General features: G+C 32.9%; 1 protein-coding gene across 3 annotated transcripts in view; it reads right to left on the bottom strand.

Annotated features, from left to right (window-relative positions):
• Positions 1–20,688, bottom strand: part of LOC114325674 (fatty acid synthase) — a 239,338-nt gene that overhangs the window by 154,005 nt on the left and 64,645 nt on the right. For all 3 annotated transcript variants that reach the window (XM_050646364.1, XM_050646363.1, XM_050646365.1), the window contains 4 exons: positions 17,572–17,713; positions 9,212–9,425; positions 3,468–3,656; positions 48–345 (listed from right to left, as the gene is read on the bottom strand). In XM_050646364.1, the coding sequence (XP_050502321.1) occupies positions 48–345; positions 3,468–3,656; positions 9,212–9,425; positions 17,572–17,713 (843 nt within the window). The remainder of the gene's footprint in view (positions 1–47; positions 346–3,467; positions 3,657–9,211; positions 9,426–17,571; positions 17,714–20,688) is intronic.

The following is a 20,688-nucleotide window of genomic DNA, read 5'->3' as shown; positions in this document are numbered from 1 at the left end:
CAAGCTGAAAAAGTCTACAAAAATTGAATAAAAACAATGGTACTTACAATATTTATTTCTCTTCCTTTACAAGTACCATTTACTTTCTCAACGACGTCGTTAATAATACAGGCACATTCAAGAGTTTGTTTAAAAGTTAATATATCGTTAAAGTGCGCAGCCAGTAGTTCCCCGAAAGAGAATCCAAAACAGTTTGTTGGCTCAATTTCCAACATTTTGAAAATATCTATTACACCAAGTTGAACTAATATACTTCCCAGTATTTGATATTTAGGGCTACCTGATTCATGTGCTTCGAGAGCATCATTGATATTAATTCCTTTGGGAAGCAGAATTTTATGTGCCCTAAAAATGAACAAATGTATAATTAGTCTAAGAGCTAGTGAACCCTCCGACTAACGGTCGTCCTGTAAGGCTAGAAATTTGTCTAGTGAAAATTCATAGCATCCCAAGGCTAAAAACCATGACCTGGCAGGCATCAGCCGTGCACGTGTATCTACCAGGTGAATCGAAAAGTGCAAATTTAGTGGGTAAAATAAGAATATAAGACCTTGCCAGGCGAGGGGAAAGATTATGGGTTTTTCCTAAAATTATTTTTTTTGCATCGAACAAAGTTTTTTTAGGTTTTTTGAATAATTCCAAACAGAAAAGGTCTTTGTTGATTTTTCTCTTAAGTGAATAGTTTTTGTTATAATACACTCACCGGCAGAGAAAACGGGCACCCCAAAAATGGGTCATTTTTAATGTCTTGTATTTCCTAAACCTGATGTCCGATTTAAGTAACTTTTTAATATGTTATAGTCTTTTTCTTTATCAATATCGCTGTAATAATATTGTTGCTAGACAGGTACATTGTCATTGTATACAGAGTGTACGAATCAAACTGTGTTTTTTTCTCAAAATTTGGAACACCCTGTGGAATGTTCTAGCTTCTATAAAACACTAAAATTAAAACCCAACTATAGCCACAGACTTTCTTAACATTCTTTTTTTTATTCATTCGCTTATGTTGGATAATAAAAAAGTTAGGCACTTTAACAACTACCCCTGTTTTTCGTCAATACAGGGTGTTTTTCAATAAGTACGGCAAGCTTTACGGGATAATTCTGCATGATAAAATAATGACAGTTTGCTTTATAAACTTATGCCCGCAAATACTTCGTTTCTGAGATAGGGGGTGTTGAAATTGTTCTTACAAACTGACGATTTATTTATTGCTCTAAAACGGTTTGTGATATGCAAATGAAATTTGGTAGATTTTAAGAGCTAGTTATTGCGCATTTTTTGGCATACAATTGAGAATTTTATATTCCCCATTGGCGTGCATACGGGATATATCTAAAATATTTATACCCGTATGCACGCCAATGGTGAATATAAAATTCTTAATTATATGCCAAAAAATGCACAATAACTACCTCTTAAAATCTACCAAATTTCATTTGCATATCACAAACCGTTTTAGAGAAATAAATAAATCGTCAGTTTGTAAGAACAATTTCAACACCCCCTATCTCGGAAACGAAGCATTTGCGGGCATACGTTTATAAAGCAAACTGTCATTATTTTATCATGCAGAATTACCCTTTAAAGTTTGCCGTACTTATTTAAAAACACCCTGTATTAACGGAAAACAGGGGTAGTTGTTAAAGTGCTTAACTTTTTTATTATCCAATATAAGCGAATGAATAAAAAAACAGAATGTTGAGAAAACCTGAGGCTATAGTTTGGTTATAATTTCAGTATTTTATAAAAGCTAGAACATTCCACAGGGTGTTCCAAAGTTTGAGAAAAAAACACAGTTTGATTCGTACACCCTGTATACAATGACAATGTACCTGTCTAGCAACAATATTATTACAGCGATATTGATAAAGAATAAGGCTATAAAATATTAAAAAAATTACTTAAATCGGACATCAGGTTTAGGAAATACAAGACATTAAAAATGACCCATTTTTTGGGGTGCCCGTTTTCTCTGCCGGTGAGTGTATAAGCGATTAAAAATTTTGAAAATTGCGAAATCGGCCATTTTTAACCCTAAATCGGACATTTAACTAAAAATTTCAATGTTGCCAAGGTAGGTAAATATTATTTAAACATTGTTTGATGAAATCCCGAAGAGTTTTTGCAATACAATATCGAAAACCCCTTTGTTTTTTAATTGCTAATCAAGCGGGCGCGACACTGTAGTATAAGTGAGGACGTTTGAGTTTGCATAAATTCATTATCTCGAGAAAGGGCAAATTTGAAGAGAAATCCTCAGACAGGTCGATTTTTATTCTTAATTTAGGACTTTTTGGCATATATATAATACTAGTGACGTCATCCGTCTGGGCGTGATGACGTAATATATGATTTTTTAAAGGAGAGTAGGGGTTGTGTGATAGCTCATTTGAAAGGTTATTTAATTTTATATTCAGTAATATAGACATTAACATAATTATTTATACAGGGTGTACAAAAAATGTTTTATTAAATTAATTTAGACAAAAAGAAAAAAAATTGTTTGTACACGTTGTATAAATAATTATGTTAAGGTTTATATTACTGAATAGAGAATTAAATAACCTTTCAAATGAGCAATCACACAACCCCTACTCTCATTTAAAAAAATCATCGATTACGTCATCACGCCCAGATGGATGACGTCACTAGTATTATATATGCCAAAAAGTCCTAATTTAAAGATAAAAATCGACCTGCTTGAGGATTTCTCTTCAAATTTGCCCATTCTCGAGATAATGAATTTATGCACACTCAAACGTCCTCATTTATACTACAGTGTCGCGCCCGTTTGATTGGCAATTAAAAAACAAATGGGTTTTCGATATTTATTGCAAAGAACTCTTCGGGATTTCATCAATCAATGTTTAAAAAATATCTACCTACCTTACCAACATTGAAATTTTTAGTTAAATATCCTATTTGGGTTAAAAATGGCCGATTTCGCAAGGTATAACAAAAACTATTAACCTAAGAGAAAAGTCACTAAAGACCTTTTCTGTTTGGAATCATTCAAAAAACCTAAAAAACTTTGTTCGATGCAAAAAAGATAATTTTAGGAAAAACCCGTAATCTTTCCCCTCGCCTGGCAAGGTCTTATGCTCTTCAGAATCGCCTGTCATTGTAGACATTTCTTCTAAATGACTTACTCAAACACATACTTAAATTTAAACTTTACAGGAGAAAGTTTATTTTACCGCCTAAATTTGCACTTTTCGATTCACCTGGTAGATACACGTGCACGGCTGATCCTGCCAGGTCATGGTTTATAGCCTTGGTATGGTATGAATTATAACTAGACCAATTTCTAGCCTTACAGGAAGACCGTTAGTCGGAGGGTTCACTAGCTCTTAGACTAAATATTCATGACCTATGATTTTAAGAAATGTTTTTTAAAATTTAAAATTTCAAAAAAAATTATCAAGGAAATACCACTATGAATAATAAAAATACAAACTTACTTTTCTAACGTAACAGCAAACGCAGGTATCAGTTTAAGACATTGTGCTAGCTCGAACCATTCATTTAGTTCACCAAAAGCGAAGGATAACTGTGGTTTCTTTTCAGGAGAATTTCCTGTAAATCTATATATTTCTCCAGATTTTGCTACTATAGAATAACCCCTACAGCGATGGTTTAGAATTGGTTTTCTGAAATGAAAAGAAATTAAAATAAAAAAGTAAAATGGTACTCTGAATGATAGGATGGTATTTTTTATGTATTGTACCCTCGGAGATCCGTGGAAAAAATTTACACCCAAAATAACAAAATTCAGTTTGGCAACACTGTGTGAATGTTGATAGTAACAAGAATAACAGAACTGTAATTTAGTCCAGACAAATTAATATATTTTTGTGCCAACAAAAATGAGATTTTTCAACCAAATAATGTTTCACATATGATGTGCAAAATAATTTTGAATTGGTTTCTGCTAATGAGCTTGTTTTTTTTTGTCATTAAAGTAGCAAAAACTTTAAAATTTATTCATTATAATCATTATCGTCTAGTTCTCGTCTTATTATTTTCACTGTACTAATAACCGTCTACTAATTTACAATGATTAATGCGATGTTAAAACATTTTATCGTTAGAGGCTTCTTAAGTGTCTGAGACGTATCTAATTTCATTGATAAAATGCACAGTCCCACCGATTTCCACTTGAACCATACCATGTCCTATCAGAACGTTGGTTACAATCGTAGCTATCTTTTACAATTTTATTTACAGACACACTGAATCGCATGCTTGTATCAGCATCATCCCAATCTCGCAAGTTCTTCAACTATGAAGTCTTTCTTCGTCCTGGACTGCGCTTGCCTGCTAGTTTCTCTTGCATAATATATTTTGTAGCACTTATTTTTGAGACCGCTCATTATATGTCTGAAATAGTAGTTGATCTTTTAGTTGTTCTTTTTAGGAATATGTTGTATTATTATTAATTGACAAAAATGACAAAATGTTAAGTGACAATTGTTAAGTGGCAAATGTTAAGTGACAAAATGTTAAGTGACAAATTGTTAAGTGATAAAATATAGTGATTAAGTGATTGAATCTCAGGTTCCAAGGATTTTTAACCTAGCTAATCGATGATATACAGTAAATACCGTTGCTGTATGACGACTGTTCTAGAATTAACTAGAACAACCGGCTTCTAGAGTAGGTAAAACTATCAGTTGTTCTTAATATGTGTCACAACTTTGTGACATATCGATAAACATATTTCCTTACTTATATGATCTCAGTATAATTTATCGCATCTTCTACTACTTCTTAAATGAATACGCATGTTCGACAACTGCCCTTTTGCAGCTTCCAATTAACTCGAATATGGGAAAAGCCGTTAAATTACTAATCCATTGGAGTCCTCCGTATTTCCGTTGTAGTCCAGAGAAATAAGATTTTTCTCGTGACACATTCCCCTCCAGGCCGAAACCAAATCTTTCGAGTAGTATGGACATCTATATTAACCCTCCGTTAGTCGCTAGGATAAACGGAGCATCAAGAGTCGCTACGGTGTCAGAGACCGACAATTTAAAAAAAATAGTTATTGCTATAAAATTCATACAAATATTCCATATTGTGTATAGGAATGACTGAATAATATTTTTGAAAATGTTTTATTGAATAACAATGATATAAAATGAAAAACCCTAGTATAACAATTTGATCGATTTCATTTTCACTTCCCTCATCGTCAAAATAATTTTCATCGTCGCTAGGAACCATTTCCCATAATTCCAACAAACGTTTTTGTTCGGCTTCAAAGGACATCTATAAATAAGATTTGACCAAAGCTTATCGATAAAATGCAATAATAAGATGCTAAATCTTTACCTGAACTGCAACTTATGCCAATAAAGTAATAACCACACTGTTAGTCGCTACGGAGTCTTGCACCGAAAGTAGCTATAAAACTCGCACAATTGTACCCAAGTAGGTAATAATTTATACCAACATGAAGTTAGTTGATAGGAAGAGGTACAGAAAGTGGCGATAGAAAAAACCAGTTATTTTGTAAATCCCGAATGAATAATTCTGTCGTCGGTGTGTGACACCGATAGCGACTAACGGCGGGTTAATAACACATGTTTCCTGCAGCCGATTTTGATGATATACATAGTTATAAACACATGAAGATCAAAAAACGGTAAATTTTCGCTTTCTCGTCTATTACTAAAAAGTGAAATATTCTAAACAAATTTGAGAGTAAGAAACTCATAAATCATATAAAAAACTTCAATATGGCGTTCGCTGAATACGTCTATCCTTATTTGTTGCTTAGAAAATTGCAAAATAATTAATAAATTTTGAGTTTATATAAATGTTCATAACTTATGTAAAAATTAAGTTAGAACCTTCTTATTGCACGGAATGCAAAAATTTCTTGTGCTTAAATCATATTTTAAATTTTAAAGCAATTGGTCAAATAGTTTAAAAGTTATTTAATTTGCTTTTCCCAAATTCATTTTTTTTGCAACACTTTTGCAACACAAATCAGAAAATTATGAGGTTACAGTTATACTTCGGACAGGTTATGAAAGAAGAACATTTATACTATTAACTTAATTAAACAAAAATGACAAAAATTAATTTTAAACAGTGTAAAATTATTTTGCAAAAACCTAATGCTTACTTAAAAACAATTAGAATAACTTTTTAACCGTTACCCGTAGAAAAATTATTTTTTCATATTTGGAAAGACTGAATTTTTATACATATTTAGAAAGAAAAACAATTGTCCTAGGACAATTAGGGACGAAGTTAGTCCCCTGATTTTTTTAATTTACATGTTTTTGAAAAATAATTTTGCAGTATTTAGAATTATTTTTTTTTCATTTTTTTAAATTAAGTTAATAGTATAAATCTTCTTCTTTCATAAACTATCCAAAGTATTAGTGTAACTTCATCATTTTCTGACTTATAGCGTTGCAAAAAAAATTAATTTGGGATAAACAAATTAAATACCTTTCTGACCAATTACTTTGAAATTTAGGGTATGATTTAAGCATCAGAAGTCTCAGAATTCCGTGTAATAAGAACGTTCTAATTTAATTTTTACAGTTATGAATATTTTTTTTTTATTTTTTTTTTAAGTTATGAATATTTAAAAAAACTTAAAATTTATGATTTATTTTGCAATTTTCGAAGCAACCAATAAGGAAAGACATATTCAGCGAACGTCATATTGAAGTTTTTTATACGGTTTATGAGTTTCTCACTCTAAAATTTGTTTAAAATGCTTAACTTTTTGGTTATAGACGAAAAAACGAAAATTTACCGTTTTTTGATTTTCATTTGTTTATAACTATGTATATCATCAAAATCGGCTGCAGGAAACATATAGGTTATTAATACAGATGTCCATACTACTCAAAAAATTTGGTTTCGGCCTGGAGGGGGTTGTGTCACCAACAGGATATTTTTTTTTCCTTATTTCTCTGAACTATATTCACAATTCTCTCGTTACTCTCGTACGTCTTAGTCCATTCTTTCACGGTTTTTGCTCTAAATTTTAAAGAACCGCTTGGATTGATATGAAATTTGGCATACGCATAGCTTACATGTCAAAGAAAAAAAGTGATATTGTGCCGATGTGTGCTTTTCCCCTGGGGGTGACTTTCACCCCCTCTTGGCGGTGAAAAAATATATGTCCAAAATAAGTCCGGAAATGGATAAACTGACTAATTTTATGTAACTTTTGTTCTATAGAGCTTTTTCGCCAAGTCAACACTTCTCGAGTTATTTGCGAGTGAATATGTTCATTTTTCAACAAAACAACTACATTTTTAGACGGTTTTTCGCAAATAACTCAAAAAGTAAGTATGTTATCGAAAAAAACGTTTTTAGCAAAAATATAGCATGTAAAAAAGTAAAAAACATGGTGTACGCGTTTGGTCTCTGGACCTCGTAGAACCTGAGTTATAGCCAATGAAAAATAGATTCATATTCACCAAATTTCAAATAGAATATTTCGAAATGAAATATCCAAAAAATTAAGCAATCTTTGGGGAAAACCCATTATAACTTTTTAAAGTGTTTAAAAAAAGCTTTATTTTTGTTTTTATAAAAAGTTTCTAGCATTAAATTTAAGCAAGTTACTCTCAAAATAAAGTTGGTCACTTTTGTTTTGTCAAAAAAAAAATCGGGAAGACCACCCCCTAATTAGCAACTTAAATGAAATTAATCGTTACCGCTCCACAAATTATTTTGCTTATGTTGAGTTTATATGATCTGTAAGTTTCATCGATTCAAAGTGCTTATTTTTTAAAAAAATTCGTTTTAACTTAAAATTTTCAAAAATTTTAATTTTGAAAAATATGCATTTTTTCCAAATAACTTAAAAATTGCTAGAGATACCAAAAATCTCTAAAAACAAAAAAGTCAGTATTGCTGTTCTGAATATCACGTATTTTTTTGTTTCTCTGTTAGACAAAAATTGATTAAGATTTGGTGTTTCTAAATTTGCATACATTCGTGATCAGTGACTCGTTCAACCCCTTTTAACTAGAGCCCTTTCAAAAATAAGGACTTTGAACCGATGAAACTTACAGATCCTATAAACAATACATACACGAGTCAAGAAACTTGTGAAGTCGTAACGATTAAGTTCATTTGAGATACTAATTAGGGGGTGATTTTCCCGATTTTTTAGCAAAAAAAAGGGACTAACTTTATTTTGAGCGTAACTTGTTTACTTTTGATGCTAGAATATTTTTTTATAAAACAAAAATGAAGCTTTTTTTATACACTTTAATTAAGTTGTTATGAGTTTTCCCCAAAATGTGTTTCATTTTTGGTTACTTCACGTTAAAATATTCCATTTAGAATTTGACGAATATGAACCAATTTTTAATTAGTTATAACTCTGCTTCTACTACGTACAGATACGTGATATTTACACCGTTTTTTAAAATTTTTTATAGGCTATATTTTTGCTAGAAATGTTTTTCCCAGAAAATACTTATTATTTGAGTTATTTGTGAAAAACCGTCTAAAAGCGTGGTTATTTTGTTGAAAAAATGAACATATTCACTGGTAAATAACTCGAAAAGTATTGATTTAGTGAAAAAAACCTATAGAACAAAAGTTACTTAAAATTAGTCAGTTTATCCATTTCCGGACTTACTTTGGACGAATATTTTTTCACCCCCGAGAGGGGGTGAAAAGCACCCCCGGGGCAAAAGAACATATCGGCACAATATCACTTTTTTTCTCTGACTTGTTAGCTATGTGTATGCCAAATTTCATGTCAATCCAAGCGGTTCTTTAAAATGTAGAGGTTTTGCAATATTTTACTGTTAAAGAACGTAATATCTATAGTTTGGACAATTTCACGTTTATTACGCGAATTGTTATCGATTATCTCACTACCACGTTTAAGTTTGACACTCATAACACGGTCCAACTTACTTACGGTTCGCTAAAACATAGCAAAGTTGTATATTAAAATTAGTAATCGTTATTATTGTACAGTGTTTGTAAACGGTGTTTTGTGTTATAAAATAAAACAATTATCTCCATTTATTATTCACTTCAACACCGATTTACACCTTGCTTCGACTCGACAAAGGTAATCAGAGTCTTCGTATCAACCACTACAGAAGCTGGTTCCCATCTCATGTGAAGAACAAGAGACATTCACCAAGTCACTGTACCAACTGGTGAAGTGTCCTAAACAATAAGTATTAGTACAATTTATACTCACCTAAATACGTTATGTAATAGTCTAACATATTCAGCATCTAATGTATGTGACTTAATCTCATCGAAAATCGTCAAAAGTGCTTCAGATGTTCTACCACTGACACATATTACTCGTGGTATATCGTCCTTTGGAAGACCGCCGTTAATTTTTTCTTTAGGATTAGCTTTTAGCAGTACATGAGCATTTCCTCCGCCAAAACCAAAATTATTAATACCTTAAAAAAAGTTAAATCAGTAGGTAATATTTCAGATGTAGTGGATTTTGTCGAAAAAGGACGATTTCATACCCTAAAGCTGAAACTTGTTTTAATCGGTAGCTTATGATGGCAATAATACACAGTGTACCGAACATTTTCCATGGTAACCTATTTATTATGGTAACAATTTTTAAACAAATTATAAAAACAATTTACATGTATTACGTAATTCGTTTTCGAGAAGTTATTTCAGTTTTTCGTTCTCACGAATATGACATGGATGGATATTCATGTTTATTATTTAAGGGCACCTCGATATGTTTATATTAATTTGGACCGACAAAGGAATCTTGGCCATAAATTGTTCGATAAGAGCTCTGAGTTTGGTCAACAAGTCCAGATTTGTTTATGCTGACTCGTCTGAGAAAAAAACGTTGAGGTTATCCTGAGAACAGGCCTCGGTTATGAAAAAGCTGAATCGGCAATTTTGATGGGAAAAAGGTTGTACGATCTACTAAAATCCGTTTTGTTTATTGCTTTCATGATTGGATTGGATGTTTTTGATGGACATAGAGGGTGTGGCTTAGAATATGTCTAAGTGAGTTTTTCTTTGTCAAGATTTTAATTAAGGAAGTGTCTTAATTCTATAATTGGTTGATTGAGAAATATTGGTAGGAGATGGGATAGTTTTGGAAGAGGCGTTTCGTTTTTGCGGAGAGGGAGTTGAGGGGATCCATTGATTCAGTTCAGTTCAGTTTGAGCCGTCAAGAATTTAAGTTTTGGAATCGGGAGAGGCGAGAAGTTCCTTGAGCCTCGGAGTTTTGGTTAAGAGCCCAAGTGAGAATTTAGCGCATTTTGAAGTTTTTATGAAGAAATCATGGCGTTGCCGCGTTCAGGCAAGAAGCTGGTTAGTTTTGTGTTTAGGTATGTAATACACTATCTAAGTGTTTTTTAGAAGCAGTCATGAATTAACTGTCAATAATAATAATAATAAATACAGTCGAACCCGCTTATTGGAATAGCCTTCGTGCCAAGGAAAAGTATTCCTATAACCGGGATATTCTAATAACCGATCATTGATGGCTAGTAGAAACGTTTCGGGACCTCAAATTTCTATCCCTTAAACTGGAATATTCCTGTAACCGGTATTCTAATAAGCGGGGTCGACTGTACTTCAAGAAGTTAATTAGAAGTTATTTAAATATTTTAAAAGTCAATATGAGCAGAATCATTTGAAAGTTTATTTACTTTTGAACAATCATTTGGAAGTTTATTTATTTTTGTTGAAAATTTTCATGGAAACAACCATTTTTGTACTTTCTATGTAAATTCAGTGAAAGCTGAGTGTTTTGGACTTTGAAAATCAACCATGAAAAGATGCAGGACTACGTACAAGGTATTTTTTTGTAAACTTTTTATTTTTTTGGTAAACAAGATCTCTTATTTTTGTGAATCTGTAAGAAATCACAGTTCTTTTCAATTTTATTTTATTTCAACAAATACTGTCTGATTCATTGCAAAGTATTATTTTATTGTTGTCTAATTCCCTTTCTCTTGTTTCTTAAGTACAGCAATAATTGGCTAAATAAAGACATAAGGTAAGTTACGCTTATTTGCATTCATTTAAAATATATGTATTTTGTAATGACTATGTTTTTGTTAATTTTTGATTTGAGCTATCTTCTTTAATGTTTCTATTTTTGTATATTTAGGTTCCTATTTTTTGCTTACCGGTGGCGCCCAATATTTTAATTCTATTTGATTTTCTATTTTGATCTATTTCTAAGCTAATAAGAGAATATCAGTAACACCCCTCTAAGACCCACTCCCATATCTCTTCCGTACTGAGCAACCGTGGACAAGTCCCTCAAATTTTGTAACACAAGATCATCCCCTTTTATGACATATCAACATCTTGTCAATTCTGTTTATATTATTCCTACAGGATGAATTTCGTCGTTACGTTTTGGCAGCAAGCTCATCCAGTTGTTCCACTTTCAAGTGTTTTCAATACTATTTTACTACATATTGTTGGAGCGGCCGTGGGTAACGGCATAAACGCTGGCCTCATACGCCAGTAGACGTGGGTTCGATCCCTGCCAAAGACAAACCATTTTCATTTCCAATAATGACACGAGCCGTCTCACCGTGCCTCGGAGAGTACGTTAAGCCGTCGGTCCCCCTGGGCTAGTGTACATCGACACTAGTTACTTGAAACAGGGTTAAAGATGTAATTGGCGCTGGAACTATCCGAAAGGATCTCCCCGGCAAAAATGCCATACGATATTATTATTATTATTACATATTGTTTAGTTACCACTAGTAGTTTCTTGTAATTCAGATTATAAAGATTTTATAAGAAACTCCACCATTTATTTAATATTATGCATGCGTTCATAATTTTCTTGAAAAAATAAGGTTTATTTTATTTGGAGCAGTATTTTATTCTAGAGCAGTGTGAAGAATCATTCCGTAGTTGATGTAAAAGAACAAATACGAGTGATACAGGGTGAGTCATGAGGAGCTGTACATACTCCTCGTATAGAGGCTCCTATAGGGAACAACAAATGACCATTAAAAAGTGTCTGCTCCCATTGTTTAATAATATACAGGGCGAGTTTCGAATTTTGACAGAAATTTTTATTCGTCATAATTTTTGAACGGTCAAATCGATGTGTCTCTTATTTTGGTCAATCGTTACACTATTAACCCTCCGTTAGTCGCTATCGGTGTCACACACCGACGACAGAATTATTCATTCGGGATTTACAAAATAACTGGTTTTTTCTATCGCCACTTTCTGTACCTCTTCCTATCAACTAACCTCGTGTTAGTATATATACATTCTTACCTACTTGGGTACAGTTGTGTGAGTTTTATAGCTATTTTCGCTGCAAGACTCCGTAGCGACTAACGGTGTGGTTATTACTTAATTGGCATAACTTGCAGTTCAGGTAAAGATTTAGCATCTTATTATTGCATTTTATCGGTAAGTTTTGGTCAAATCTTATTTATAGATGTCCTTTGAAGCCGAACAAAAACGTTTGTTGGAATTATGGGAAATGTTTCCTAGCGAATATTTTTATGTTACAAATAACAATATGTATATTGTTATACTAGGTTTTTTCATTTTGTATCTGTTGTTTTTCAATAAAACATTTTCAAAAATATTTTTCAGTCATTCCTATACACAATATAAAATATTTGTATGATGTAGTCAAATTTGATTTTTTTAGAAAAAATTAAGTAATCGTGTGGGAAAAAAAATAAATATTCCATTTTAATTGCCTATTTGTCTAATTTGTAAAATTCATATTAGAGTTTTCAGAAAGCGTATACAGGGTGAAATTTTTTCTAAGACCTAAACGAATTAATTTTTTAAAGCCGGACCTGATTTTTTTCTAGTTTTAATTAATCAGTTGATTGGGTGGTAACATAAATTAAATAATTGTTCAAAAACAATTTTTTGTAATTAAAGTCATTTTTGTTTAAATTTATCACTTTACCAAACTTTTAATTATTCATAGTCAAATTAATTTTGTTATAAAAAATTAAGTAATCGTGTGGGGAAAAAAATAAATATGCTATTTTAATAGCCTACTTGTCTAATTTGTAAAATTTATATTAAAGTTTTCAACAAGCGAATACAGGGTAAAATTTTTTCTAATGCCAAAACGAACTAATTTTTTAAAGCCGGACCTGATTTTTTTCTTGCTTGAATAAATTAGTTGATTGGGTGGTAACATAAATATTTGTTTAAAAAAAATTAATTTTTGTAATATAAGTTAATTTTTTTTAAATCTATGGTTTACTTTACCAAACTTCTAATTATTCATAGTCAAATTTGATTTTTTTATAAAAGATTGAGTAATCGTGTGGGGAAAAAATAAATATGCCATTTTAATGGCCTATTTGTCTAATTTGTAAAATTCATATTAGAGTTTTCAAAAAGCGTATACAGGGTGAAATTTTTTCTAAAAATCAAATGAACTAATTTTTTAAAGCCGGACCTGATTTTTTTCTAGTTTGAATAAATCAGTTGATTAGGTGGTAATAGTGTAACGATTGACCAAAATAAGAGACACACCGATCTGACCGTTCAAAAATTATGACGAATACAAATTTCTGTCAAAATGCGAAACTCGCCCTGTATATTATTAAACAATGGAAGCAGACACTTTTTAATGGTCATTTGTTATTCCCCATAGGAGCCTCTATAAGAGGTAGGAGTATGTACAGTTCCTCATGACTCACCCTGTATAAGACAAATTCATATTGAAAATAAAGGAGAATTGGCAACGGTATGGCATACTGCATATATCGTCTATTTCTTGAAACATTCACGTCAGTAGTTAAGGGTTAAAATCACTTTTTTTAATAATTTGGATTATTCTAGGACGAACGTTGTTAAATAAATAAATAAATAAATAAATAAATAAATAAATAAATAAATAAATAAATAAATAAATAAATAAATAAATAAATAAATAAATAAATAAATAAATAAATAAATAAATAAATAAATAAATAAATAAATAAATAAACAAATCACAATTCCCAGAAAAGCCCATTTTAGCGTTTTTCAATAGGTTAGACATATATAGGTTAAAAAGGTTAAGTTAAAAAAACAAAAAGTATAAGATGAAAGCTTATGAGAAGTTTCAAAGATGTACAATTCTATTTTAATTTTATATGGCAAAAGTTAGCTTAAAACATCCATAAACAAATTGATATACCGTTACATTTCGAGATACATCGCCTTGACGAACGTCTGAACTTCAAAGCTTGTTACGCACGGGGAGCTAAACTATATTATAGCTAAATAGTGAAATATAATATATATTATAGTAAGTACTCCCACAGATTCCAGATACCCGGATTTTTTGAGGAAAATTTTTGGCGAAACAAATCGGAAAAAAAACATCTCTAAGCAGAATAAAATTACTGTGAATTTTTATTTGGGTGTTTTTGGTATAAATTAAAATCTTCGGAGTTACAGAGCAATAATAGAAAAAATCACAATTTCGGAGCGCTAATTTGTTTAAAAAAAAATAGCAAACTTTCTGCGGATATTGTTCCCTATATAGCCCGGGAGGTAGTGTCAAATTTGACCGGAGCATTTTAGCATGACTGCTTTTTTTATTTAGTTAGGTGCTCCAAAGCTTATTAACAGATGATGTGTCAGCTGGCCCAAAACCGGGGATTTTAGGCAAGAAAAGATAAAATATGAAACTAGATGGAAAAACCCTACAACTTATATGTCAAATATTTATCTCCGTGACTTACATCCATAATGTCCTAGTATAGAATGCCTGGCCCCTGGCTTTCACCTACTCGAGTCGGGTTCGATTCCCGGCGTCGTAATTTTTATTGTTATTAATATTGACATTTTGATTTGAAAAATAATTATTTGTATAATACTACGTTTTTATTATTTATACGACACAATATAAAAAAGTCTGATGTCATTTATAGAATCGTAAACTACATTTATGATGACCTTAAGCAAAGTCGTTGTACATGAACCCCTGAAGGTTCCTGAGTTGGTACGACCAATCTAAGTGAAAAAGGGGTTGCCCCCCCCCAGCATTATTTTTTATTTTTTTGGATAAACTGTTTTTTTTTAATTTTATATGACGTAATACCAAAAGATACATACAACCCTAAGCAACCATTTTTTTCTAATAAACAATATTTTTTGTGGTGTCTGCGTAAATATTGATTACTTAGGTTGGTCGTATTAACTCAGAAACTTTCCCGGGTTCATGTACAACAACTTTGCTTGAGGTCATCATATGTACAAAAGCATAGTTTACGATTCTATGTATAAAGGACATACAAATCTTCATTTTTATATATTATAGAGAACAGGGAAATATTTAGATTACTATTAAAAAATGGTGGTTGGAGATAGTAAAGTGAAAATTTAGGGAAAACAAAAAAAATCCGACGCCGGAAATCGAACCCTGCTCGCCTGGGTGAAAACCAGGAGCCAGGTATTCTAGGCCATCATGGAGGCAAGTCACGGAGATAAAAATTTGGCATATAAGTTGTAGAATTTTTCCATCTAGTTTCATATTTTATCTTTTATTGCCTAAAAGCCCCGGTTAAAAAAAACAGACATGCTAAAATGCTCCGGTCAAATTTGACACTACCTCCCGAGCTAATATTATCAATATATTATGGATACAATCACAAGCTTCGATTCTATAACGCTATAATTGTTTTTTTATTTACCAATTTTAATTATTCATTTGCATTTTACGTTTTAACTAAGCATTTTACAAAAAAATCATAAAGAACATTGCCATGGAAAATTATTGGTAAACTACTACATAAGTACGTAAAGTTTGTTTAGCAGTAAATGGTTGACTTCAATGGTCAATACTTGTACTGGTACTTCAATAGTATAAAAGGCCCGGTTTCAGGTAAAAAGACCCCGCACAATCCTTATGGAAAATAGGTTCCAGGGGATTTCGTTCATACTTTGGGAAAATACTTTTTGAAGCATCAAAAAATAGATAAAAAGTTCTCATGGGCACAACTCAATCGTATGAAGGATTTTCAAGATATAGAGGCCCAAACTCGGGAAATTATAAGATTCCAATTCCATGAGTTACTGGTTATTTGGCAACATGTAGAAGTTTGGATCAAGGAAAAGTACTAGTAGTCTAGGATTTTTTCCTGGCTATCCAATGGCGACCTTTACTTTGACCTTGACCTTCAATGGACGTCATATTCTAGAGTTTCGAGGGTTTTCGGCATTCAATTGATATAAACAGATTACTCATGGGTTTTTGGGATCGCTAAACACGAATATGCCATCAAAATTGCCCTCCGGATGACGTGGTGGCCAGGGTCTCTGCAAGGGACGTCATCTTCTAGAGTTTCGATGGTTTTCGGCATTTAATTGCCACGAATATGCCACCAGAACCGACTCCAGGAGCACCTGATTTCCAAGGTCAATGAAAGGGGCTCCTGGAGTTTCGAGGGTCTTTGGTACTACATTAATGCAAATGGATTAGTTATAGGTTTTTGGGGTTGCTGAACACGAATACGTGATCAGCACAAACACAGGAGCACCTGGTGCCTAAGACAGGTTATCTTCTGGAGTTTCAGAGGAATCAAATGGATTACTCTTAGGTTTTTGGGGTTGCTCTTTTGGATTACTCTTTGGTGTGTGTACTCACTAAGTGAGTAACTTAAGTACTCAATTATTGTTTTAATTATTTATAAAAAATATAAACTCAATTTATATCTGAAAATGTTTTTCCTTCATTTATTTTAATATCGATTTACTACATTCTATTTTAATAGTGGTATTCATCATGGCCACTAGATACTCTAGAGTCTTTTATCTAAGTCATATTCGTGTTCAGCAACCCCAAGAACACAAGAGTAATCCGCTTGCACCAATTTAGTAGATACTGAAACCCCAGAAGATGACGTGCCTTAGGCACCAGGTACCCCGGTGTCTGTTTTGATGGCGTATTTGTGTTTAGCAGCCCCAAAAACTAATGAGAATACCCATCTGGTTACTGTGAGAATACCACATATCTGGCAATGGATAGCCAGGAAAAATCCTAGACTACTAGTACTTGTCCTTGATCCAAACTTCAACATGTTGCCAAATGACCAGTAACTCACGGAATTGGAATCTTATAATTTCTCGAGTTTGGGCCTCTATATCTTGAAAATCCTTCATACGATTGAGTTGTGCCCATGAGAACTTTGTATCAGGATGCTTCCCAAAGTATGAACGAAATCCACTGGGACCTCTTTTCCATAAGGTTTGTGCGGGGTCCTTTAAATATGTTTGAATGTTTGTTTTTCTATAATCTTAGCAATTAAAATAGATTCAATTTATTTTAAAACTCATTTGAAAACATTAATTTCGGGTATATAAGGCAAAGCAATATATTTTACATCCGTTTTTTTGTTTTTGTCGTCGTAATTATTGTAAATTTTGTGGATCCTTTGCTTTATTATAGGAGTACCGTCTAGTCAGTGTTAATTGTCAAAAGACCAACTCTGTCTACCTCGTTTGCTTATCGCTCCGGACCTGTCTTAACAATGGACCAAGTCAGATAAATTTAATAATATTTACGACCGCACTAATTGAAGTCAACCATTTACTACTAAACAAACTTTATAATATACAAACCAATTAATCCTCTTTTGTCTTTAAATGGTGTCTTTTCGGTAACAACGATCATCCTTTTTTCTACCAGACCCAGAATTTCATCTCTTGGGCAAGTGAAGTGAATATTAGGTGGAATTAAACCAGTTTCGTATGCTATAATGCTCTAAAATAAACAAATAAGTTGCTGTCGTTACTGATAGAATGGTTTATTATTATTTATTATACAAATATATCTGTAAAATAGGAAATGGTTGAATGCTCGAATATATGAATTTTACGGAAATAAAAGGAAGATATCGAGCACTGAATTTATGAAATTTTGTCCAAGTATACTTTCGCTCTTAATGCATCATCAGGGGCGTTTCGTCAAATCAGGAGGGTAGCCTCGAATGTTATAAACAATTGTTTAATATTAAGTGATGGCAAAAAATTCACAATTAACATATAACACACACTGGACAAAGGACAAACAGATTAATATTTAAATGCCAATATTATGTATATATATAAAGGGTTGTCTACAGCTAATGCCGTTTCCCTTCCGTCAGCCAGGACTTCCATTTTTTTCGATGTTCCCAGTCTCCGTCTTCCAATCCTTTCTTACACATGGCTTCGTCGACTTTATTTTTTCAAGATCTTCTCGGTCGTCCTCTTCTTCTCGTTCCTCTTGGGCTCCATTCTGCAACCTTGTTTATCCAAGTGTTTTCTGCTCTGCGTACGTGGCCGTACCATTTAAGTCTTCTCTCGTCTATATATTGCAGGGCATCTTTTTCCACTTGCATTCTTCTCCTTATCTCCTCATTTGTTATTCTGTCTCTTCTGGTGGGACCACAGCATCTTCTCCATTATTCCATTTCGGTTGCCAGAATGATATTTTGGGTTTTTTTGTTTATGACCCAAATTTCTGCGGCATATGTCATGATGCTTCTTACTATTGTTTGGTATATCATTCTTTTTGTTTTTCCCTTGATGTTCTTATTCCAGATTACATTATGGAGTTGTCTGATGCAAGATCTTGTTTGTCTCAATCTACTTTTTGTTTCTGCTTCTGTTGTTCCGTTTTTCGACATTATAAAGCCCAAATATTTAAAATTCTTGGTTCCTTTTATTTCAACTTTTTCTTCTACTTCTAAGTTTTTTACGTCTTCTTCCGATATTACTAAGTATTCCGTTTTCTTCATATTTATTTCCAATATTTATTTTCAATATTATGTCAGGTACAAAAATCGAATATCACGTACCTCCATCTTCGAGGAGAAAGAGAAAGTAGGAATCCTTCTTTCTCTCCTAATCAATAAAAACAAAACTAAATAAATGTATATCAGCCGCAATAATCGAAACAGAGATAATATCGAACGGAACATCTGCATAAAGCTATATAAAACAAACAAAGATACAACTATATAAAACAATCATATGATCCGTAGTGATGTATGTTAGCGAAACCTGGACGATAACAAAGGCAAAGGCAAACGAACAGCGACTACGTATTTGCGAAAGAAAAATCCTGAGGAAGATCTTTGGACCTTTGTTTTATGGAGGAACAAGACAATATAGGCTGATAATAACTAAAGAACTGACAAAGAACTGGAAGAACTATATACATATATCCAGACGTTAACATAATAAAAAACTAAAGTACCGAAGATTCCAATGGGCAGGACACCTCATAAGACATTTTGACACAGGAATTATAAGACAGGCATGGGACGGAGACCACGTGAACGACCTATGTAATAGATCGCGCGATGATATAGTACGAGACCTTAAGGCCGATGCCGCACTGCAGGAAGTTTGGTAGGATGGTGGATGGTAGATACCTGCCTGGCGACCATCCAGCTACTTATACCACGAATAACAAAACGACGGTAGCCGCAGTGGCTTCCCACCACCATCTAACCGTCCGGTGGTGCGCTAGGCGTCTATCCACCCAAATCAGTCGTGTTTGATATTCCATTCGGGTAGCCTGGCTATGAAGGAAAGCGTAATAAGTGCTGTGTATACCAGAAGGGCAATTTGGGACCCAGCAGACCCACTATGTGACGAAACATGGCTTAAAATATCTATTTTATTTATTCTTTGCAGTTGCAATAAAAGAAATCCAGTATTCAAGTCAGGTGAATTTAAAAAACAATTTGTACCTTTAAGTCGATTTTTCTCCACTTTCTGAAAAGTGTAGTTAGTGAGTTTTACCTCTAATAGGACGATATGCTAAAAACAAACCAAATGTAGCGTAACAAATGAAACAAACGATTCCTCAGCAGTCAGCTGGAGACTCTTCATTTCACTCTTGACTGCGTCCAGGATGCAGCGCCCCTCCACCATCCACCTTTAAAATCCACCCTCCAAGCGACCATCTAGCATCCTGCAGTGCGGCATCGGCTTAAGAGTAAACAGTAGCGCGTCATCAATATTTTTGTTTTTCGAAAGTTCTGTGAACTTTCAACAGTGAGGCAACAGTGAGTCGGTAATTCGACACTGACAGTGACATTATACTATCAAAAACAATAATTTTTATACCCATAGGCGCGCTTAATGTTGCCAAGTCAGTCACGTTCGATTTCTTGTTATAGAAAATCGATTTTTAGTAGATCCAATTTGACACAAAATCTAGGCATGGGATAAAAAAGTTTGTTTGAAAAAAGTGTATTTTTTTGTTCTTCTTAATGGCGGTACAGGCTCCTTTTTGCAATATTTTATTTAGTAACAGAGTAATTTCCACATACTAACATATTTCTCAAATTGGGCTCCGTACCGCCATTCTTTATTATTTTCAGGGCCCCCGTAAGAACTACTGGCGCCTGTGTGCAAAAAAAGATTTTGGCGCCCCTTGTCATTTTATAGGCATAGGTATTTTGATAATGTTTTTTTATTTATTTTTTTTGGGTCCGGACAAATAATCCCCGGACCAATAATCCCGGACAAAAAATCCTTGGACAAAAAATCCCCAGACAAAAAATCCCCGGACAAATAATCCCCGGACAAAAAATTCCCACAGAAAATCCCGGACAAATATTCCCCACAATTTTTTTTTGACAAAATATCCCCACAAAAAATCCCCACGCATTATTTGTTGCCGGATAATTCTCTAAAAGTTTTCCCGAAATTTTACCAAATTTCGAATTCCAATTCCATGCC

This window comes from Diabrotica virgifera, chromosome 3 (assembly GCF_917563875.1).
Source record: "Diabrotica virgifera virgifera chromosome 3, PGI_DIABVI_V3a".
In the NCBI taxonomy this organism is placed as follows: Eukaryota; Metazoa; Arthropoda; class Insecta; order Coleoptera; family Chrysomelidae; genus Diabrotica; species Diabrotica virgifera.
This window is presented reverse-complemented; position numbering and strand designations above follow the sequence as displayed.